The 16,319-nt window shown below is 64.0% G+C and overlaps 1 protein-coding gene across 7 annotated transcripts in view; it reads right to left on the bottom strand.

The window, feature by feature from the left end:
* Positions 1 to 16,263, bottom strand: part of MTSS2 (MTSS I-BAR domain containing 2) — a 34,325-nt gene extending 18,062 nt beyond the window's left edge. For 6 of the 7 annotated variants that reach the window (XM_044434010.1, XM_044434012.1, XM_044434014.1 and 3 more), the window contains exons 1-3: positions 16,139 to 16,263; positions 8,565 to 8,626; positions 3,286 to 3,359 (exon numbers count right to left, since the gene is read on the bottom strand). In XM_044434010.1, the coding sequence (XP_044289945.1) occupies positions 3,286 to 3,359; positions 8,565 to 8,626; positions 16,139 to 16,207 (205 nt within the window). In that variant the 5' untranslated portion in view covers positions 16,208 to 16,263. The remainder of the gene's footprint in view (positions 1 to 3,285; positions 3,360 to 8,564; positions 8,627 to 16,138) is intronic. The other variant, XM_044434016.1, reaches the window with a different exon arrangement.
* Positions 16,264 to 16,319: the final 56 nt, after the last annotated feature.

The following is a 16,319-nucleotide window of genomic DNA, read 5'->3' as shown; positions in this document are numbered from 1 at the left end:
GCGGGGGCCTGGCAGGGGGCTCATCCTTGCCAGGGCTCCCTTGGAGCATGCTGGGGCGCAGAAACCCAGGTGTTCAAGCACATGGATTACACGGGGGGGCGGGGGGCTGCACGAGCAGAGCCAGCTGCAGCCGGGGGCCAGAATGCGTGGCCTGGGAAACCCCTTCCAACTTGCCTTTTCCCCCATGTTTCTAATAGTCCGAAGGAGAAAGAGCGGAGACCGGTGCGTGGCCTCTGCAGAAGAGGCAACCTCCCTGTCAGGCACGACTGGAAATGGCAGGAAACAGACCTGCCGGGCTTGGGCTCCCTCACGCAGCTCCCCGGCCTGAACACTGGGTGCCGGGCCCCCCAGATCAGGGCATCTTGCACTGAAGGAGTAGAGGGAGGCGGCGAGAAGGAGCAGGGCTGCAGCGAGGGGGCCGGAGGAGTGAGGAGGGGCATCTTTCTCCCTCTCCTGTGAACCGTGAGCCTTGAACACGGCGCCACCCCATGACGGGGGGCAGGTTTAGGACTGGGAAAAGGGAGCCCTTCTGCACACAGTGTGAATGATGGGATTTGCTGCCACAGGAAGTGGTGAGAGACACCAGACAGGATGGTTGTAAAGGGGGACTGGGCCTATTCACGGAGAAGGGGGCTATCGGTGGCCACTAGCCTTGCTGCCATGGGCTCCCTCCTTCCCCAGAGGCAGCCTGCCTGCATGCCCCAGTGGCCAGGCCTGGCCCCATCCTGCCTGCGGGATCCTGGGGGCAGCCGGTTTGCCCCCGTGTGGACGGAGGGCTGGGCGGATGGCCCTCGGGCCTGATCTGGTGGGGCCTTGCCTACGTTCTTGTGCTCTTGGTGCCAGCCACACCACAGGGAGGGAACCCAGGAGAGGCTTTCCCACCTGGCTGCCAGTCTGGGGGGCCCTGCCCGCCCACCTGCAGCCCCCAGGAGACGGGCAGACTGCCGCGCCTTCCTCCCCCAGTGGGCCAGCCCCACCCCCACATGACCTCCTTTCCAAAGAGCAGCCTGGCCTGGCCGACATCTCCGCCTCCGGCGGCACAGGCCGTTAATCGGCTGCACATCTGCCCGCGGCTTCCCTTAATCCCAAAGGCTCCCGCGGGGAATTCTGCCGAGGCGGGAGGGGGCCGCCCAGCCAAGCCAGTGTGTGGGGAGGGCGAGGTCACTTCCAGCATGGAAAGGAGGGGGCCCCCAGCCTTCCCCGGCCCCTGCCCCGAGGCATCCCACCCCAGAAGGGCCGCTGGGCACTGCAGCCCACTCCGCCCCACCCACCCCTTCGCCGCACGCATGCGCGGCTGGCTGAGCCCCGGCGGCCAAGCCCTCCCGTGCAAGGTGCCCCGGTGCTGGAAGAACTTGCATGGCTGGGGACAGGCAAGCGCGGCAGCCCGTGCGTGAGGACGGCCAGCCCCTCTCTGCACGGCGCCCAGAGCAAGCCTCAAGTGGCAGGAGCACAGTCTCCCCTCCCAGAGGACCCGGAGTGGGACCCTGAGCAAACCGGGGCGATTCCGGCCATCAGGCCTGCCGGGGTGCCAGCAGGGCTGGATGCTTACCCATCCCAAGGACTGCTATGCAGCACGGGCCCCACACCGGAAATCCTGCCCAGACAAGGCCCTCCCCTCCCCTTCTTCCCTTCCCAGAGGGCTAATGCCACCAAGGCAGGTCCAGGAATTCTCTACTGTGGGCAACTTTTAGAGCAGAGAGTGGAAATAAATGGTTATTTCTCCAAGTGGAGGTCGGAAACAGTGTTTTGGGGCCTGCATTAGGGCCCAAATGACCTGGCATTAGACATGAGTAGTGGGGTGGCCACATTTGCTGATGGCACCAAGCTATTTAGGGCAGTCCAAAGCAGAGGAGTCTGAACTGAACACTCCAGAGTGGAGGAGGGCAACGCGCTTCCATGCAGGCAAGAGCAGAGTCACGCTGGGGCAAAGGCTCCAGGCTGGCAGCCGCTGACTCAGAAACAGCCCGTGGGGTCATGGCGGGGGGCTTCCAGACAAGACCACCCCGGTGCCGACTGCTGTGAAAAAGGCCAGTTCCGTGTCAGGAATGATTGGTAAGGAAGGAAAAACTGGACCATTAGGACGGTTCCCTCCGACACAAACCTGGGGCACAGCCACACACAGCACCTTGGAAGAGGGTAACGCAGGCAGTGCTCCTTGGGTGACCCAAGGGCTGCAGCAACGCCCCTGCGAGCAAAGGAGGCAACTTCCGGGCAGTCTGCCGGCTCCGAACCGGAGCAGAGGGCGATGGGGCAGCGGGGAATGACAGGAGGCAGACCTGTCGTGTGCCCAGGCCCATTTTCCTACCCTGCTTATCCTGCTGGCAAACCATGGGTCGTCTCCTGCAGCCAACCTGTGGGAGATTTGGGACAGGCCGAGGGAAGGGCTCCTCCACAAGGCACAGACACCATGGAGTCCTCGGCCACGGGGAGCACCGAGGGCCACCGACGGGGTGGCTTCCAAAGGGGCCCGGCCCCGTTCCCGGAGGGGGAGGCAGTGGCGGCACCCAGGGCCACTGTTCCGGGGCCTGGGGGTCCCCTGCAGACTCCAGACACCAGCGGCTGGGCGGAAGGGCTTTCTCGCAGCCACATGCCGTGAATGACCTTGCCCCAGGCTTGTGGCACAGGCGGAACCTTGCTCTGATCCGACTTGGCTCTTCCTGGGCTCTGCAAGCTCAAGGAGCCAGCTGACGTTCTCCACGAACGCAGCCCCACACCCAAAATCAAGGAGCGGCTGCCCTTTAGGGGCCCGCAGGGTGAGCCTGACTGAAGATGCGGGACACCGGCTGCCCCACTTCGTGGTCCCGCGAGCACGTTTAAGAGCTGGACGGCCAGAGGCCAGCAGGAAACAACTGCCCCACAGTGCAGCTCCGGGCCTTTGCGTTGGAGCCTTCCTCCCACTCTGCAGGTGCACCAGTTTGGGGATTATGGGAACGGCAGTCCAGGCCGGGGAAGGCTGCCTCGGCAGTGTTTCCTTGGGGAAAACAAGGCACAATTCAGACACTCCCTGCTGCAAGAGGTGCTGGCCACAGGGTGCAGTCCACACGCTCCTGGGGAAACTGGGGAAAGGCCCCGCCTGGCAGGGCCGTCGCGGCAGCAGTCTCTCATGCCGAGAGCTGCTTGGCGGCCAGGCAGGGCGCAAACACGTCGCCGCAGCAAGCGTGCGCCAAGACCTCCCCAACGCATGGTTCCCTGAATGGCAGCCGATGTTCCCAGGACAGGCAGGTGTGGCTCTGGACCCCCACCCCACAACCGGCCCCGTCCAAGCAGCCTGCCAGCCAGCCTTACCTCGCGCGTTGGTGGCCATGTCAGCTACTTTCTGGAAGGCGTCCAGGAAGGCGACCGCAGCCAGCACCGTGGTCCTAGGGCAGAGGGGGGGCGTCAGGCCTCATCAGACCAGCCTCTCGTTCCCTTTCAGTCTGTCTATCTAAAGTTGTTCTATGCTGTCTAATGCTAAAGTCTCTGGACAGCTTACCAAAACCCAAAAACAGTTACATCCTGCAGAACTGGCCCAGGTTCACGAACGGGACAAACCAGCCCAGGCAGCGACGCATGACGGCGTGTTGGGCGAAGGCAAGCCAGGCCCCCACGACCCGCTCTGGTCACGCTCGACCCGAGGCCGCTTGAGCGCCTTGTGACTTGCCGTGTCTCTGACCAGAGCGAGTCGGAGGCAAGCACATGGTCGCCACAGCAACCCTAAATGCGGGAGAGGACTGTGGATCTGCAGGCGATGGACTTGGGCCGGCCCACCTGCCCACCCGGGCAGGCAGCATCCGCGCTGCTCACCCCTCCCAAGCCAGCACCGGGCGGATCTGGCGCTTCTGTGCGTGCGGAAAGAAGCAGAGGAAATGCGGGACGCTCCAGCCGGCGCAAGACAGCCGCGGAGCACAAAGGCGCATTGGGGACGCGCAGAGCGCGAGCAGCCAAGGAGGCCGAGAGAAGCACAAGGGGGCCTTTCAGATCAGTGGTGCTCAGAGGAACACAAGCACCACCGCGGGACTATTAATAGGGGACCCGGCAAGGCGCATCCGGCAGCCCCTGGAAAGCAGTGCTCGGGGCTGAAAGGCCCTTTCATAGCGGCGCTCGGGGTGGGGGTGGCTGGCAAGAGCACCGGGCCGTCTTCTGGGAATAATGAGCCGAGGAGTGTGCCTGGGAATGCGGGGGCACGGCTCCTCTTCGGGAGCGGGGCCGAAGGGCAGGTGCTGCCCTCAAGATGCCTGGGGGCAGTCGAAGCCCCTCTCGCCAGCCACCTGAGCCAGAGATGGTCTGGCACTGCACTGGCGCCCGAGGGGCCTTTCCTTGAGCATTCAGCCCCCTCCCCACCATAGCCCCTCTTCTCCCAGGGTCCCCCCACAAGGAAGGGGGTGATTTCCACATGGGGAGAAAGGCCAGCCATGGTGGCAGCCTGGCGGAGCAACGGGCTTCGCGCTGCTCCCGCTGCCACCGCTCTCCATTCAGGGTCTGCCCCGTGGCTGCTGCTCCACCCACACGTGCCCCTGTCCCCGGCGCGCTGGGCCGGCATGCATTCTGGGGCAGCCCTTGAAAGCCAGGCGTGCCTGCGGGGGCGGGGGGGGGGGGCTGACGGGGATTCTGGGAAGGCGCCTGTTGTCGGACACAGCTGGCAAGCCCGTGGTCTGGGGAGGCCGCTCGAGGAGTCGGGGCCAACGAGGGCCAGCCTCGAGTCTTGCTCAGGCCACGGGGGGGCCTGCTGAGCAGACTGCTCCATGCACACCTGACCTCAGACCCCGAGAACCCGCAAGCGCCAGCGAGGCGGCTGAACTCTTTGGTCGATTCGGCAGCGCAGTCGCTTGCTGGCTGCCCAGAAAAAACCAAACAAGCAAGCGGGCGGCTCTTTGCACACAGCAAGAAGCCGGAGGTACAGAAAGCAGAACCCCAAACAAATGCAGAAGGGAGCCAAGGAAACAGTTTTGTCTGCGTCAAACCACTTTTCTGCAGGGGCGGCTTCTTCTAAGAAACAGTGGAATGCCTCCAGAAGCCAAGTTTAATTCAGCTGCTACATTTTCTTCTGTTCCTGCCAAAATCTGCTCATCTACAGCAGAAACCAGGGCAGGACGGTTTGAACTCCACTTCATCCTCCAAAACAGCCCTCGTGGCCTGGTCGGGACTTCACAGCAGCCTCTCCCTCTTTGTGGCCCGTTTCGGGAGCACCGAGGGAAATTTCCCATAATATGACCGAAAACCGATTTCTGGGCATTCCCATGGAAAAGCAGTGGTGGGAGACCCCGAGGGGCAACAAGTAGCTCCGTGAGGAATCCGTCATCTTTGCGCGTCAGTCCATTTCAGTAGAGTGCTGGCAGCCGACAACACTTCTAGTATCCCCCAGTATTGCTTTCTGCCTGCATATTTTAATTTGATTTGTGGCCCCCTTTTTGAAAAAGGAAGCCCCACGCGAAGATGGGGGAGGGAACGCAGGCTGTCGCTTTGCCTCTGCCCCGGGAGACAAGAGCAGGCAGCCGGGATGCTGGGGTGGTGGAACGCACGGCCTGAAGAAGAGGGGCCCCTTCCCAGAGGCCCAGCTCTGAGCCACAGCGGCAGCCACGGGACTTCTCTGCCTAACCTCCAAGCTCCTGCTTCAGGCCCCACCAGCCGTGGGCCTCGCAGGGAGCCAGAGCTGCCTGGGGGGGGAGTTCCTTGGCAGGGCGTCCAGAGCACGGATGCCGCAGGAGCCCAAAGAAGGCACGAGAGGGTGCCAGGAGATGGGGCCAGGCCGGGGGAGGCTGGCGAGGGGCTGGGGCTGTCCACGGGCAGGGGCTCTCCCTGCCTGGTGCAGGAGGTGGCAGTGGGGGCTGCATCACGGCAGCCAGCGTGGTATGGCAGGGCGGGAGAGCACGGACTGGGGCCTGGAGCTCCAGCACCAGGCTTTGCTCCCGACTCCACTGGGGCCAGTCACCGAGTGGCCCACCCTGCCTCACAGGGTCGTCGCTGTGAGGAGGAAGATTGCGCACGCCTCCCTGAGCGCCTTGGAAGGAAAAACGGTGGGATACAAACAGAAAGAAAGAAAGGGTCTTCAACAGGGGAGGAGAAGTGGGTAGGGCTGGGGGTTCCAGAGGACCGGGCACCAGCTTGGCTTGCACCGAGGTCCTCAGCCCCTCTCCACGCAATGCACAGCCAAACTGCAAAACGCTGTTCCGGAAGTGTTTGTGCCTGGCTTTTGCGCCTGGTTCGGAAAATGATCAGGAGAGCCGAGCTCCTGCTCCGCCCTTTCCACGCACGGTGCAACGCAGCTGCGTGTGCCCGTGAGTCCTCCACAGAGCCCTGGAGTGAGAGCCATGCCTGCCATCCTGCCAACGTGGAGAAAATGCACCGGGAAGGTGGACCTGCCTAGACAGAGGGCACAAGGAAGTGCACTGCCGCGCCAGAGCCTTCTTTCTCAAGCGCAGAGTGCACGCCTACAGCCGGCCGCAACACGCCCTGAACCCCAAAGGCAGAAACAGTGGAGCTGGGCCCCCTCACGCCTGGCCCCAAACGCAAGCCCACCCATCGGGTGCTGCTCTTCTGTGGTACGCCGAGCACCCACTTCACAGGCAGCACACCACCACCTTCTCCAAAACTGCTCTCCACAACTGCACTCCAGGTCAGCGAACTTTCAGGGCGCTCGTGTCCTCCTTGCTAGGAGGTCGTCCCCACCCCAAAATCTCTGCCCATCAGCCACTCTTCCCCCATAGTGCGATTCCCAAGAACACTTGCGGCTTCACAAATCTGAAGCGAATAACTCCTGCTTCTCTTCAGAATAAATGCCAAGCATGAAGGGAGAGCGCTTGTACCCAGGGCCATGGCCACGCCCTCTGGGCCCCGAAAGGACCTGCGCGGGGGCGTCCGGGACCGGCCACGGCTGCCTGTGCCCCGGCACGACCCCGCGCTCCGCAGGCCTTTCTGGGGGTGTGCACAGGGCCGGGGTGACCGCTGTGCACGCACGGACTGCCTCTGGGATGGGCAGGCGCCCCGGTGGTGCTCCCCGCCGTTCCCTGCCGGCCCCGGGCCTTTGGTGTTCCCTGCAGGCCAGGAGCCGCCTACGCGGTGGCCACCGCTGCCGCCACATAGCTTCCTCAGAGAAAGTGGGAGGGGGCTCTAGAGCGGAGGACGCCCAGCCCAGCTGCAGGACACCGCGGCCAATTAAACCCTTCCTCCTGCTGGAGTCGGTCTGCTTTATTGCTTCCTGAGCGATGAAAAATCTATTAATTACCTTGCAAACAGCCACTCAAAGTTGCCCTGATCCTGGTTTCTGCTCCCACAGGGTAGGGTCTTTGATTGCTCATTTCCTCTTGGGTGTGTTTTCTTTTCATGTTTATATGGCCAAGATGCACGGCTGTGTTATTTTTAAAAATAGCCAGCAAGGAGAAGCAGTATGCGCTCGGAGCAACGGCGGCCTTGCAGGTGCTCTCGGGCTGCACGTGCCCTCTGTGCTGGCCGGCGCCACTGACATGGGGGGGGGGGCGGCATCAGCCACACTGGGGGCCCCCCAGTAGCCCTGCACTGCAACTCTCCCCCACCACAGGAGCACTGGGGCAACCGGGAAGGGCTCCTCGGGGGGAAGTGACTGGGGCCCCTCATGCCAGCACCGACCAGCAAGCCACCAAACAGCCTGAGCGCGTGGGCAGGAACAGTGTGCCGAAAAGGGCACCAGGCCCTTGAAGGCCCCGGCCCTAGCGACCCGCCTGTCCACAGCCGGGGGGCCAAAGCACAGCAGTCTCCTATTTTTAGTACAAAATTGAACTACCTATCAGGCCTGCAAAAAAATGGGGGCAACATCAGAGTCCTGAGATGACCACAAAGTCACCTGGCTGCTCCATAAACTGTGAGCGAAAGAAAGCGGAATGGCTCTCCCAGAGAGAAAAGCCCGCTTGGAAGCAACAGGCACAAGTGATGGGGGCCACGCCTCCCACTCAAGGCCCCTCCCACTGCACTCCACCAGCTGGGGAAACTGGCGCAGACTCCCACGCTCAAGGGGGCTGCTCCCGGGCCCACCTCTGCCTCGTCCTCACCTGCAGGGCAGGTGCGGGGACCTTGCCAGGAGGCCCGCATGCTCCGAGTGCCCACCGATGCCCCTGGCCCAAGAGGTCAACTGCCCTGCTGACTCAAGCTAGGACGCCTCGCGCAGGGCAGGAACGGGGCAGCTCTGCGGAGCCTGCAAGCTTCCCAGGGAGGGAAGGGAGTGCGGCTCCCAGCAGGGAGACAAGCATGGGAGCCCTGGCGACCCAGCACCGCCGGACATGCGCCGGCCTGGGGCACCTCCGAATGCCGGTCAGTATGCTCAGGGGGCCACAGAGCACCTCCCAAGTGCCACACCAAGCCTGCAAGAACGAAAAATCTGCTTTCTCAAAACGTGCAGCGCAGCGGCCGCCTGGTTTCCAAAGCGACTGAACAAAGGGGAAAGGCGAAGACTTGTTTTCAAGAGGGGAGGGGGAGGCGGGGGGAGATGCCAACTGCAAAGCAGCCCCTGCCTTGGGCTCGTTCATCACAGACATCCCGCTCGAGGCTGCTGCACCAGGACGGAGGCGAGTGGGGTGGAGCGGAGTGCCGCTGCACCGGCGCTGTGAGGGACTCACCGCAGCTGGGAGTGCAGTTTAGTTGCCTTGGAGCTGAAATCTTCCCAGATGGGGTAGGAGCTCTGAAACAGAGAAGGGTGGGAAGAGATGAGCGAGGGCCAGCCGCTCTGCACTTACCGCTGCGCTGCCCCCGCAGGCCCCGGCCGAAGCACTGGGGAAGCCCGGAGCAGGGGCAGCCTCCTCTCCCCCTCCAGCTCAAGTGGGCACCCTCTCCGGGAGACAACCCACACCCTCCATGCCGGGGAGCAGCCCTCGCTGGCTCAGGAGCACTCGCACCCTCAGGAGGCCGGCACTCCTGTTACTGGGACAGAGGAAGCGCTCTCTCTGCAGGGAAGGGCAGCCCAGGGGGATTCGGGGCTCGGTTGGCCGGCTTGTGCGGAGGCCCGTTGCCTCCTGCTTGGACACCATGTGGTGCACATGCCTGGGGGCTGCTTGGCTTGCCCTCCCCCTGTGCAGAAGGTGCAAACCCATAGCCGCCCCAGTGCGGGTTTTGGCCATGGCAACCCAGGGGCTTTCCCAGAGCGGAATTCAGCCCGGCCTGGGCCTCCGGGGCAGCTGCCCCGGCCACACAGGCATTGCCTGCTCCGGGGGAGACAGACTGCCGTCCCGCCCTTGTGGAGCGTGCCCACTTCCTCCTGCTCTCAGCCAGACAGCCAAGAGGCCACATCTGCCGCCAGGAAGCCCGGAACACCAGTGGAAACACCTCCTTCCCACCAAGGTACCCATTGCACTGGCAGCAACCCAGACTTCTCTGCACTCCGGAACAGGTGCCCTGCCTCTTTCAGACCCTTTGGCCTCTCCGGCACGCCGAGAGTGCCCAAGAAGCCAGGGGAGTCCGGAGGACAGCGCTGCTGAGAGTTATTTCAGAACGCTGCTTGGTCTGTCGTACCAACACAGAGAACCTCAAAGGAAGCTGACACACCAAGTTTCCATGTACAAATTTAGCACGAGCCCTCACCGTCTGCTTGTGGCATCACATCTAGGCTAGCACACCCCCCCGGTGGGAAAACTGCCAACTGCTGTGGCTCCACCGGCACTTGGAGCAAACGCCCGGGGAGCCACGCCGGGTGGAATGCGCAGACGCCACCGGGCCCCAGCGAAGGCCGAACATGGTGGCGTGGGACCCGCTCCTGTTGCTAGTCCAATGCCTGCACGAATGAGTCGCGCCCTGGCCGGGAAGAAGCTGGCAGTGCCGGGCGGAGCGTGGCCACACTCAGCCTTTCCTGGCCAGCCCTGCCTCCAACGGAGCAGAGCCCTTGGGAGCAGCTGCTGGGGCGGCTTCCACCCCATCGCGTGGCGGGAGGACAGGTGGTGCAGATCCCTCTCGACAGCTGCTGCCCAGCGAGTGTGGCAGGCAGCGGCGAGGGAGCCGCTGCGCAGGGGCCCCAGCGTGCCGCCCTTCCGGTTCTGCCTGGGCAGGAAGGCGCTCCTCGGGATCGTGCTGCCCGGGCACGAGACACCATGCGCTCCCCGGCCACTCGTGGGATGGCCAGCACACTGCTCGGCTGCTGGAAAACGGGTCCACACCAGCCTTCCATGACCTGCATCCTCCAGAAGGGCCGGAGTGCAGCACCCACCATCCCCAGCCAGCAGGAAGGCTGAGGATACTGGGGCCACGGGGCCAGGCTGCAGGACAGAACAGAACGCCCTGTGCCCAGTGTCTCCATACCCAGCGAGGCTCAGCTGGCAATGGGGACGAGGCGGCTCCCAGCGGGATTTCGCTGCTTACCAGCAGCTCTGTCGGTGCGGTAAACAAGGCCCTGCTTGCAGGATCGGTCTGCGTTCTGGGATGGAACGGGCTGGGGGAGTTGAAAATCCAGATTCTGGACAACAGGCCTCCTGATGCCTTTTCCCTGTATGTACCCCACGGCTTTTTGGCCCTCTCCCTCCCAGTGGCCGCTGACCCTGCCAGGCAGGGACTCTGCAAATGCAGATGCTGCGGGAGGCAGCCGCATTCCAAGCAGCTGAAGAGAGTGAGTGCAGGGCGAGATTTTCCATGTCCCCGTGGCCCGATGCCTAAATATATTGCTGCAAAGATATTTATAACACCTGCGTGAGGGGAGCAAGACAAACAGAAGCTGGAGTTCCCTCTTGGGCGGGATGTAAACAGCCAGGCTCACACCAAACCCTGAGATGACGTCGCACAATCTCGGCAGGTTTACGAGGCTTCACTCCAAGAGGCATCAACAAAAGGCCTTTCCAAAGAGAGGCCGAATGCAGGAGAAGCAGCGATGAGTCACATGGATGCGTGCCGGCCTGCAGGACGCGGCTTTCAAGGGATCACCAGACACATTCGTGGGGGAACAAGCATGTGGGCGGCCACTGGCCAAGGGGGCCATTTGGAGTCCCCAGGCTCGGAGGCAAGCAGTCCCAGAATGCCGGATGCTTGGAGCAAGTGCAGGAGGACGCAGGGGCCACGCCAGGGTGGGAGGGGCAACCAGGGGGCAATTTCCGAAACCTTCCGGAGAAAGCTTTTGAGGAATCCCGCAAGTCCCTGTGATGCAATCAAGACTGGCAAACGGCCTTCGAGGGCTCTCTCCGGGCAGCAGAGCCAATGTCAGGCGATCCGGGCTCTGCTCCTCTGTGCCATGGGAATTGGGAGTGGCGCAGCGAGGGGCGCATGAGAGCTAACAGAGGGCAGCGGGCCCCGGTGGGACAGAAGCCCTGTGGGCGAGCAGTTCCCAGCCCTGGGAATCGCGCCTTTGCTCCCCACTTGCAAGAGCAGGATGCACTCCAACAGAGCCAAGCTCAGGGAACCCAGGTTCCATTTAGATGCCAGGAAGCACTTCCTGACGGTCAGGACCCCGAGGGTGTGGAATGGGCTTCCCCGGGAGGTGGCTGAGGCCCCATCAGTGTGGGTGTTCAAAGATAGGCTGGACATGCACATGGTGGGCGTGTCGTGAGCGGAGCTGAAGCCGGGGGTCAGACTAGATGGCCTGGGAGGCCCCTTCTGGCTCGCTTTATTTCTGTGCTTTCAATGCCTGGGGCTGACCCGGCCCGGCTCCTGCCTCTGGAACCCTGGGCTCCTGCCTTGGCTCAGAGTGCGCCGCCCTGCTCTGGCAACAGCTGTTCCCATTCCGGAAGAGGCCCTGCGGTGCCCATGCAGCAACCCCACTGCAACACACCATGAGGGGCTGCCCTCGCACCCAGATCAGGAGCAGCTGCCAGGGAGAAGCCGCCCTGGCACTTCCCGGGATACCAGCCATGTCCAGGCAAGGCCTGTGTGAGGGGATCCAAGTGGTCTGCCTGTGGGTAAGGCTACGCAAGCGGCGCAAAGGCCCCGGAAAGCAGGGCCCCAGAGCAGATGGCCCACAGACGCCTGCAGTGTGAGAGGGGGAGCGGAGAGAGGAAGGCCCCGCCGGCTGTACTGCGGCCACCCAGGAGCCGCTGCACCATCTCAGCAGCGGCCGCCTCCTCAGGAAAACCTGCAGGGTTCCAAAGGCTGAAGCGTGCCTGGAAACCCCCTCACTCTCCCAGCCTGTGCCCGGCTTGCCCTTAATTGCAATTAGCCCTTCCACTCCTTGAACTGCTCCCAGCGTGGTTTTTAATCAGGATTTGTGAGCTGGTCTATTAAGCCCTATTAAGCAGCACATGAGTGCTGCAGATGTTAAAAATAAATAGTTGACCACCAAGGTAAGCGACAGATCTAGGAAAAGATATTTAAAGAAAAGAAATGGCTGCAACGGGACTTTAGGCCGGGCCGGGCCGGGCCGGGCCAGGCCAGCAAGCAGCGGGCTCCCCTTCCAGCAAGCCATTCTTTGCCACGTTCCCATGATTCTGCACCATGGGATAATAAAGGAAGCACAACGCACGCCACCCCAGCTCTTGGGGAATCCGGCCCAGCCCAGCCCAGCCCAGCCCAGCCCGCGTCCAGCTCCCGCAGCACAGCCACAACAGCTGCCTGCAGCCACCATCACGCCTCCCTCTCTGTCCTGACACGAAGCTGTTCCCCATGGCAGTGCTGGCGCACCTTGCACCCTGCCTCCACTGCCTCCTCAGGACCTGCCCGCCGGCATCAGCTGGCTTCAACACAGAAGCCCAGGGGGGAAAAACACAAGGAAGGTTGTCTCTATCTCAAGAAGGATCAAGAATTCTGCCAGGGCAAAGCCCTCCGAAACAGCAGCTTCCTTTGTAAATCCTGAGCTGTCGGCAAAGGGATCGCCAGGAGGGCACCACGAGGCTTCTCATAAAGGTCAGCCATTTCTCCGCACACAGTTCTTTCTGTGCTCCTTCTGTTATTTGTGGTTCTGGCCCTGGTTTTATATCCAGTAAACAAGAATTAGAACGAAGACATGAGCCTCCAAATAAAAACGAGAACAAGGAAATCCCAAAGCAGTCTTCAAAACAACAGGGCAGAGCAAGACGGGCAAGCGAGGAGTAAAAGACCTTCAGGGATCAGGACCCCATACCTCGCTATGGAGGCACTGGCATTAGGGCCCCCCAAACACTGACAGGGGAACCTTCCAGATTTCAGGAAGAGGGGCGGCATGCTGGACACGCTGCAAAGAGCCCCCCCATGAGGCCCCCCCACACGCAGGCTCTACCCACGGTGGCAATGGTCGTGCTGGCCACAGCATCCTGCATCCCAATTACGGCTGTCGGGCTGGGCAGGGGGCTGCCAGTGGGATGCACTCCGGGCGACTGCAACATTGCCACGATGCGCAGAGGAAGCCAGGAATGGGTGAGTGGCAGGTGAGGCCTGGAGTGGCCCCAGGAGCTCCCTTGGCCTGGAGCGCCCGCCGCAATGGGCCCGGCACCCAGGGCGCAGATCCACCCTCAGCTAGCACCGGGACCCTGGAGGGGCGATCGTGGGAGACGTGAGGAAAGCAGCCCAAGCTCGTGAGTGGAAGCGTGGCCCCATTCCGGCACCGCTTCATCCTCTCCACCCACAAGCGACTCCAAAGCACGATGCAGGGCTCTGCTTCCCCGGGATGGGGCAGAACGAGGTGCTGCGGCCCTTGACACAGAAGGCAGTCATTCTCCACCAGTGGGCCGAGGCAAGGATGCCCCATGGGCTGCCGGGCGCCAGGAAGGGCAACGACCCCCAGGCCGGGCAAGCTCCCACCACGCACTGGCAGGGGAAACGGCGGGTGGAGGTGCTCAGGGAAACCCGCGGGGCAGCGCTCAGCCCGCTTACTACAGCTCCTCGCAGGGCACCGGTGAACAACAACTGGCACCAAGGTCACCTTCTTGCCCAGCAAGTCGCTTTGCGAAAGCCGCCTGAGAAATGAGACGTCCCCTGATGCAGTGGAAGCCCTTGCCCCTGCAGGCCAGCTGCCATATACCCCCGGCGAAGCCCAGCCCTCCCCTGCAGTCTGCACGGATACACAAGCGGCCGCAGTGCCCCCACCTGCAGGCAGGCACTACACGCCGGGCGGGGGGGCACTCAGGGGAACTGCGCATGCGCCAGAGCAGGAGGGCAAACCCCCGAGGAGGCCCGTGTGGGCTGCCTGCCGACCGAGCAGCCGGGCGCAAGCTCTGCAGGGAGGCCTTGGGCGATCCGGTGGCCCCCGTCTGCGCCTGCTCATGCGGGGCTGCTAGAGGGATACGCCCCGAAGCAGGAGGCCCGGAGAGCGGCACGCCTCGCTCCTTCCCTCCACCCCAGCTGAGCCGAACTCCCCAAGCCTTGCACTGGCCAAGCTGAAGTGGGACAGAGCCCACGGGATTCTCCTCTCTGCCTGCAGGTTGGGTGAGCCATGAAGAGTGAGTGGAGCGTGGCCTGCACTAGCCTCCTGTGCCCGCTCACCCAGCCAGGCTGTGGGGTCGCTGCCGGGAGCACTGAGAAGGCTGCACCCGCCACTGTGCTGGCGTGGACGCTGGAGCAGTGGTGTCCCTGCACGCAGCGCTGCCGGATTCTTCCAGGGACAGATTAAGAAAACAACGGACAGAAAAAAGGCCGAAGGCTGGCCGATCCAGTAAACAGACTGTGGACCCACGTGGCAAGTTGGGGCTGACAAGGCTTGTGGGTTTGCAATGGTTCCCGACTGGCTAGAAGACACAGGAGGGATGGCCCGTGAACCGCAAAGAGCAGAAACTTTCCACAGAGCGCTGGTGCGCGCTCGCTGTCTCCGGCTTCTAGCTTCACTCCAGTTGCCCACAACATGAACTAGCCAACAGTGTGCCAAAAAAGGGAGCATTTCTGAGAGAAAAACCTCAGAGCAAGGGAGGCCCAGAAGGCAGAGGCAGAGAAGTCCACCCTTACCACAGGGGTCATGGGACCAACTCGACGGGCCACTGAAATGCCCATGGCCACCGAAGGTTGAAGGCCTTTCCGAGGGGGAGTCAAGCAGCTCAGGAATGTCCCTGGACATTTGGTGCTGGCAGGGGGTAGAGGGAGGGGCACACCACGGATTACACAACTGCTGTGACATGCAGGGTGCTGTCTTTCCCAGCAGCTACCAGAAATCAGAGTTTGTCCTTTACAGCCGCAAGTCCAAAGCCAAGGGTCTGCGGCACTCCTGAACCCTAAAAGCCTGGGGAGGCTCCCCATTGTCCCACCGAGGGCTGCCACCCCAAGGTCTCCGCGTGGCCTCCAGATCCAGCAGGACACAGCACCACTTTCTGCAGAGGCCACGCAGCTCCTGCTCCTCAAGCCGGGAGGCCAGGCAGAGCAGCGGGGCACCTGCAGCCTTCCACGGCTGGGTTTTGAATCTGGGGACGGGCCCAGTTCACGCGGGCCTGCAGCGAGCCGGGCCCTCGCCAGCCCCAGCAGGGAAAGCTGGAGCGGAATGCGAAGCCAGCGGGGAGGGCGACCCAAGCGGAGACCGGGACCGGGACCGGGACCGGACCTTGCCCTGCGCTGCCCTGCCCTGCCTCGCTGGCCGCGCGGAGCGCGAGAGAGCGGCTCTGCGGCCCCAACGCGGAGCCAGGGCTGCCTCGGCGCCCGCCAGGCTTGGCCGGAGGCGCTTTCGACCCCGGCGAGAAGCGCTTCGACGCGGGCGGGGCAGCTGCCCGGAGGGTGGAGAGCCGCGGGCCCACATGCGCGGCGCGGGGGAGCGAAGCCCGCGGCCGCCCTGCAAGGGAAGCTCCGCGGCCAGGCGCCGCCTGCGTCCGCAGCGCCGCGGAGCCGGAAAGGAGGCCGCCCGCCGCGCCGGCCAGCCCCGGCAGCTCGGTCGAGACGGGGCCGCGGCCTTCGAGGCGCGAGGATGCTGTGGCGTGCGGGCGTCCGCCAGGCCTCGGCGCCGCCAGGCAAGCGCCTCTTGCCCAAGCGCTGCGACTCGGCGGGGCCGCCAGCCGCGCCCGAGAGCTCCCAAACCGGGGGCTCGCCCTGTGCCGGGGCCGCCTCGCACGTCCCGGCCCGGCCCAGGCGGCCTGCCCCGCCCCGCCGCGCCCGGCAAGCCTCCCGAGCCAGACCCTCCCGCGGGCGCAGCGCCGGCGCGGCCCACGAGCGGGGCTCTCCGGCGGGCCTCGCCGCTCGGCCCAGGCCGGTATCGTGCTCCCCTGGGCCCCGACCGCGCGGAGGCGGGCGGGGCGCGACACCCGCCCTCGGCTGACCGCCGGACGCCGCCTCGGGAGCCGCCCGGCCCGGCCCCTTCCCGCCTCGCTGCCTGGCGGCTCTGAGCGGCGCGGCTCACCTTCATGTCGTTGACGATGGCTTGGAAGAGGCCGCCCAGCGCGCCGCACTCCCGGTCCGCCGTCTCCATGGCCGCCGCCCGTCGCCGGTGCGCCCGCGAGAGCCCGGCAGGGCCGCCGCGCCGGGGCTGGAGCTCGGTGGGCGGGCGGCGGGGCGCTGGCTCGCTCGGGGGCGCGTCCTCC

Source organism: Varanus komodoensis, unplaced genomic scaffold, assembly GCF_004798865.1.
Source record: "Varanus komodoensis strain SLA01 unplaced genomic scaffold, ASM479886v1 scaffold27, whole genome shotgun sequence".
Lineage (NCBI taxonomy): Eukaryota > Metazoa > Chordata > Lepidosauria > Squamata > Varanidae > Varanus > Varanus komodoensis.
The sequence above is the reverse complement of the archived record's forward strand: the minus strand, read 5'-3'. Positions and strand labels throughout refer to the sequence as shown.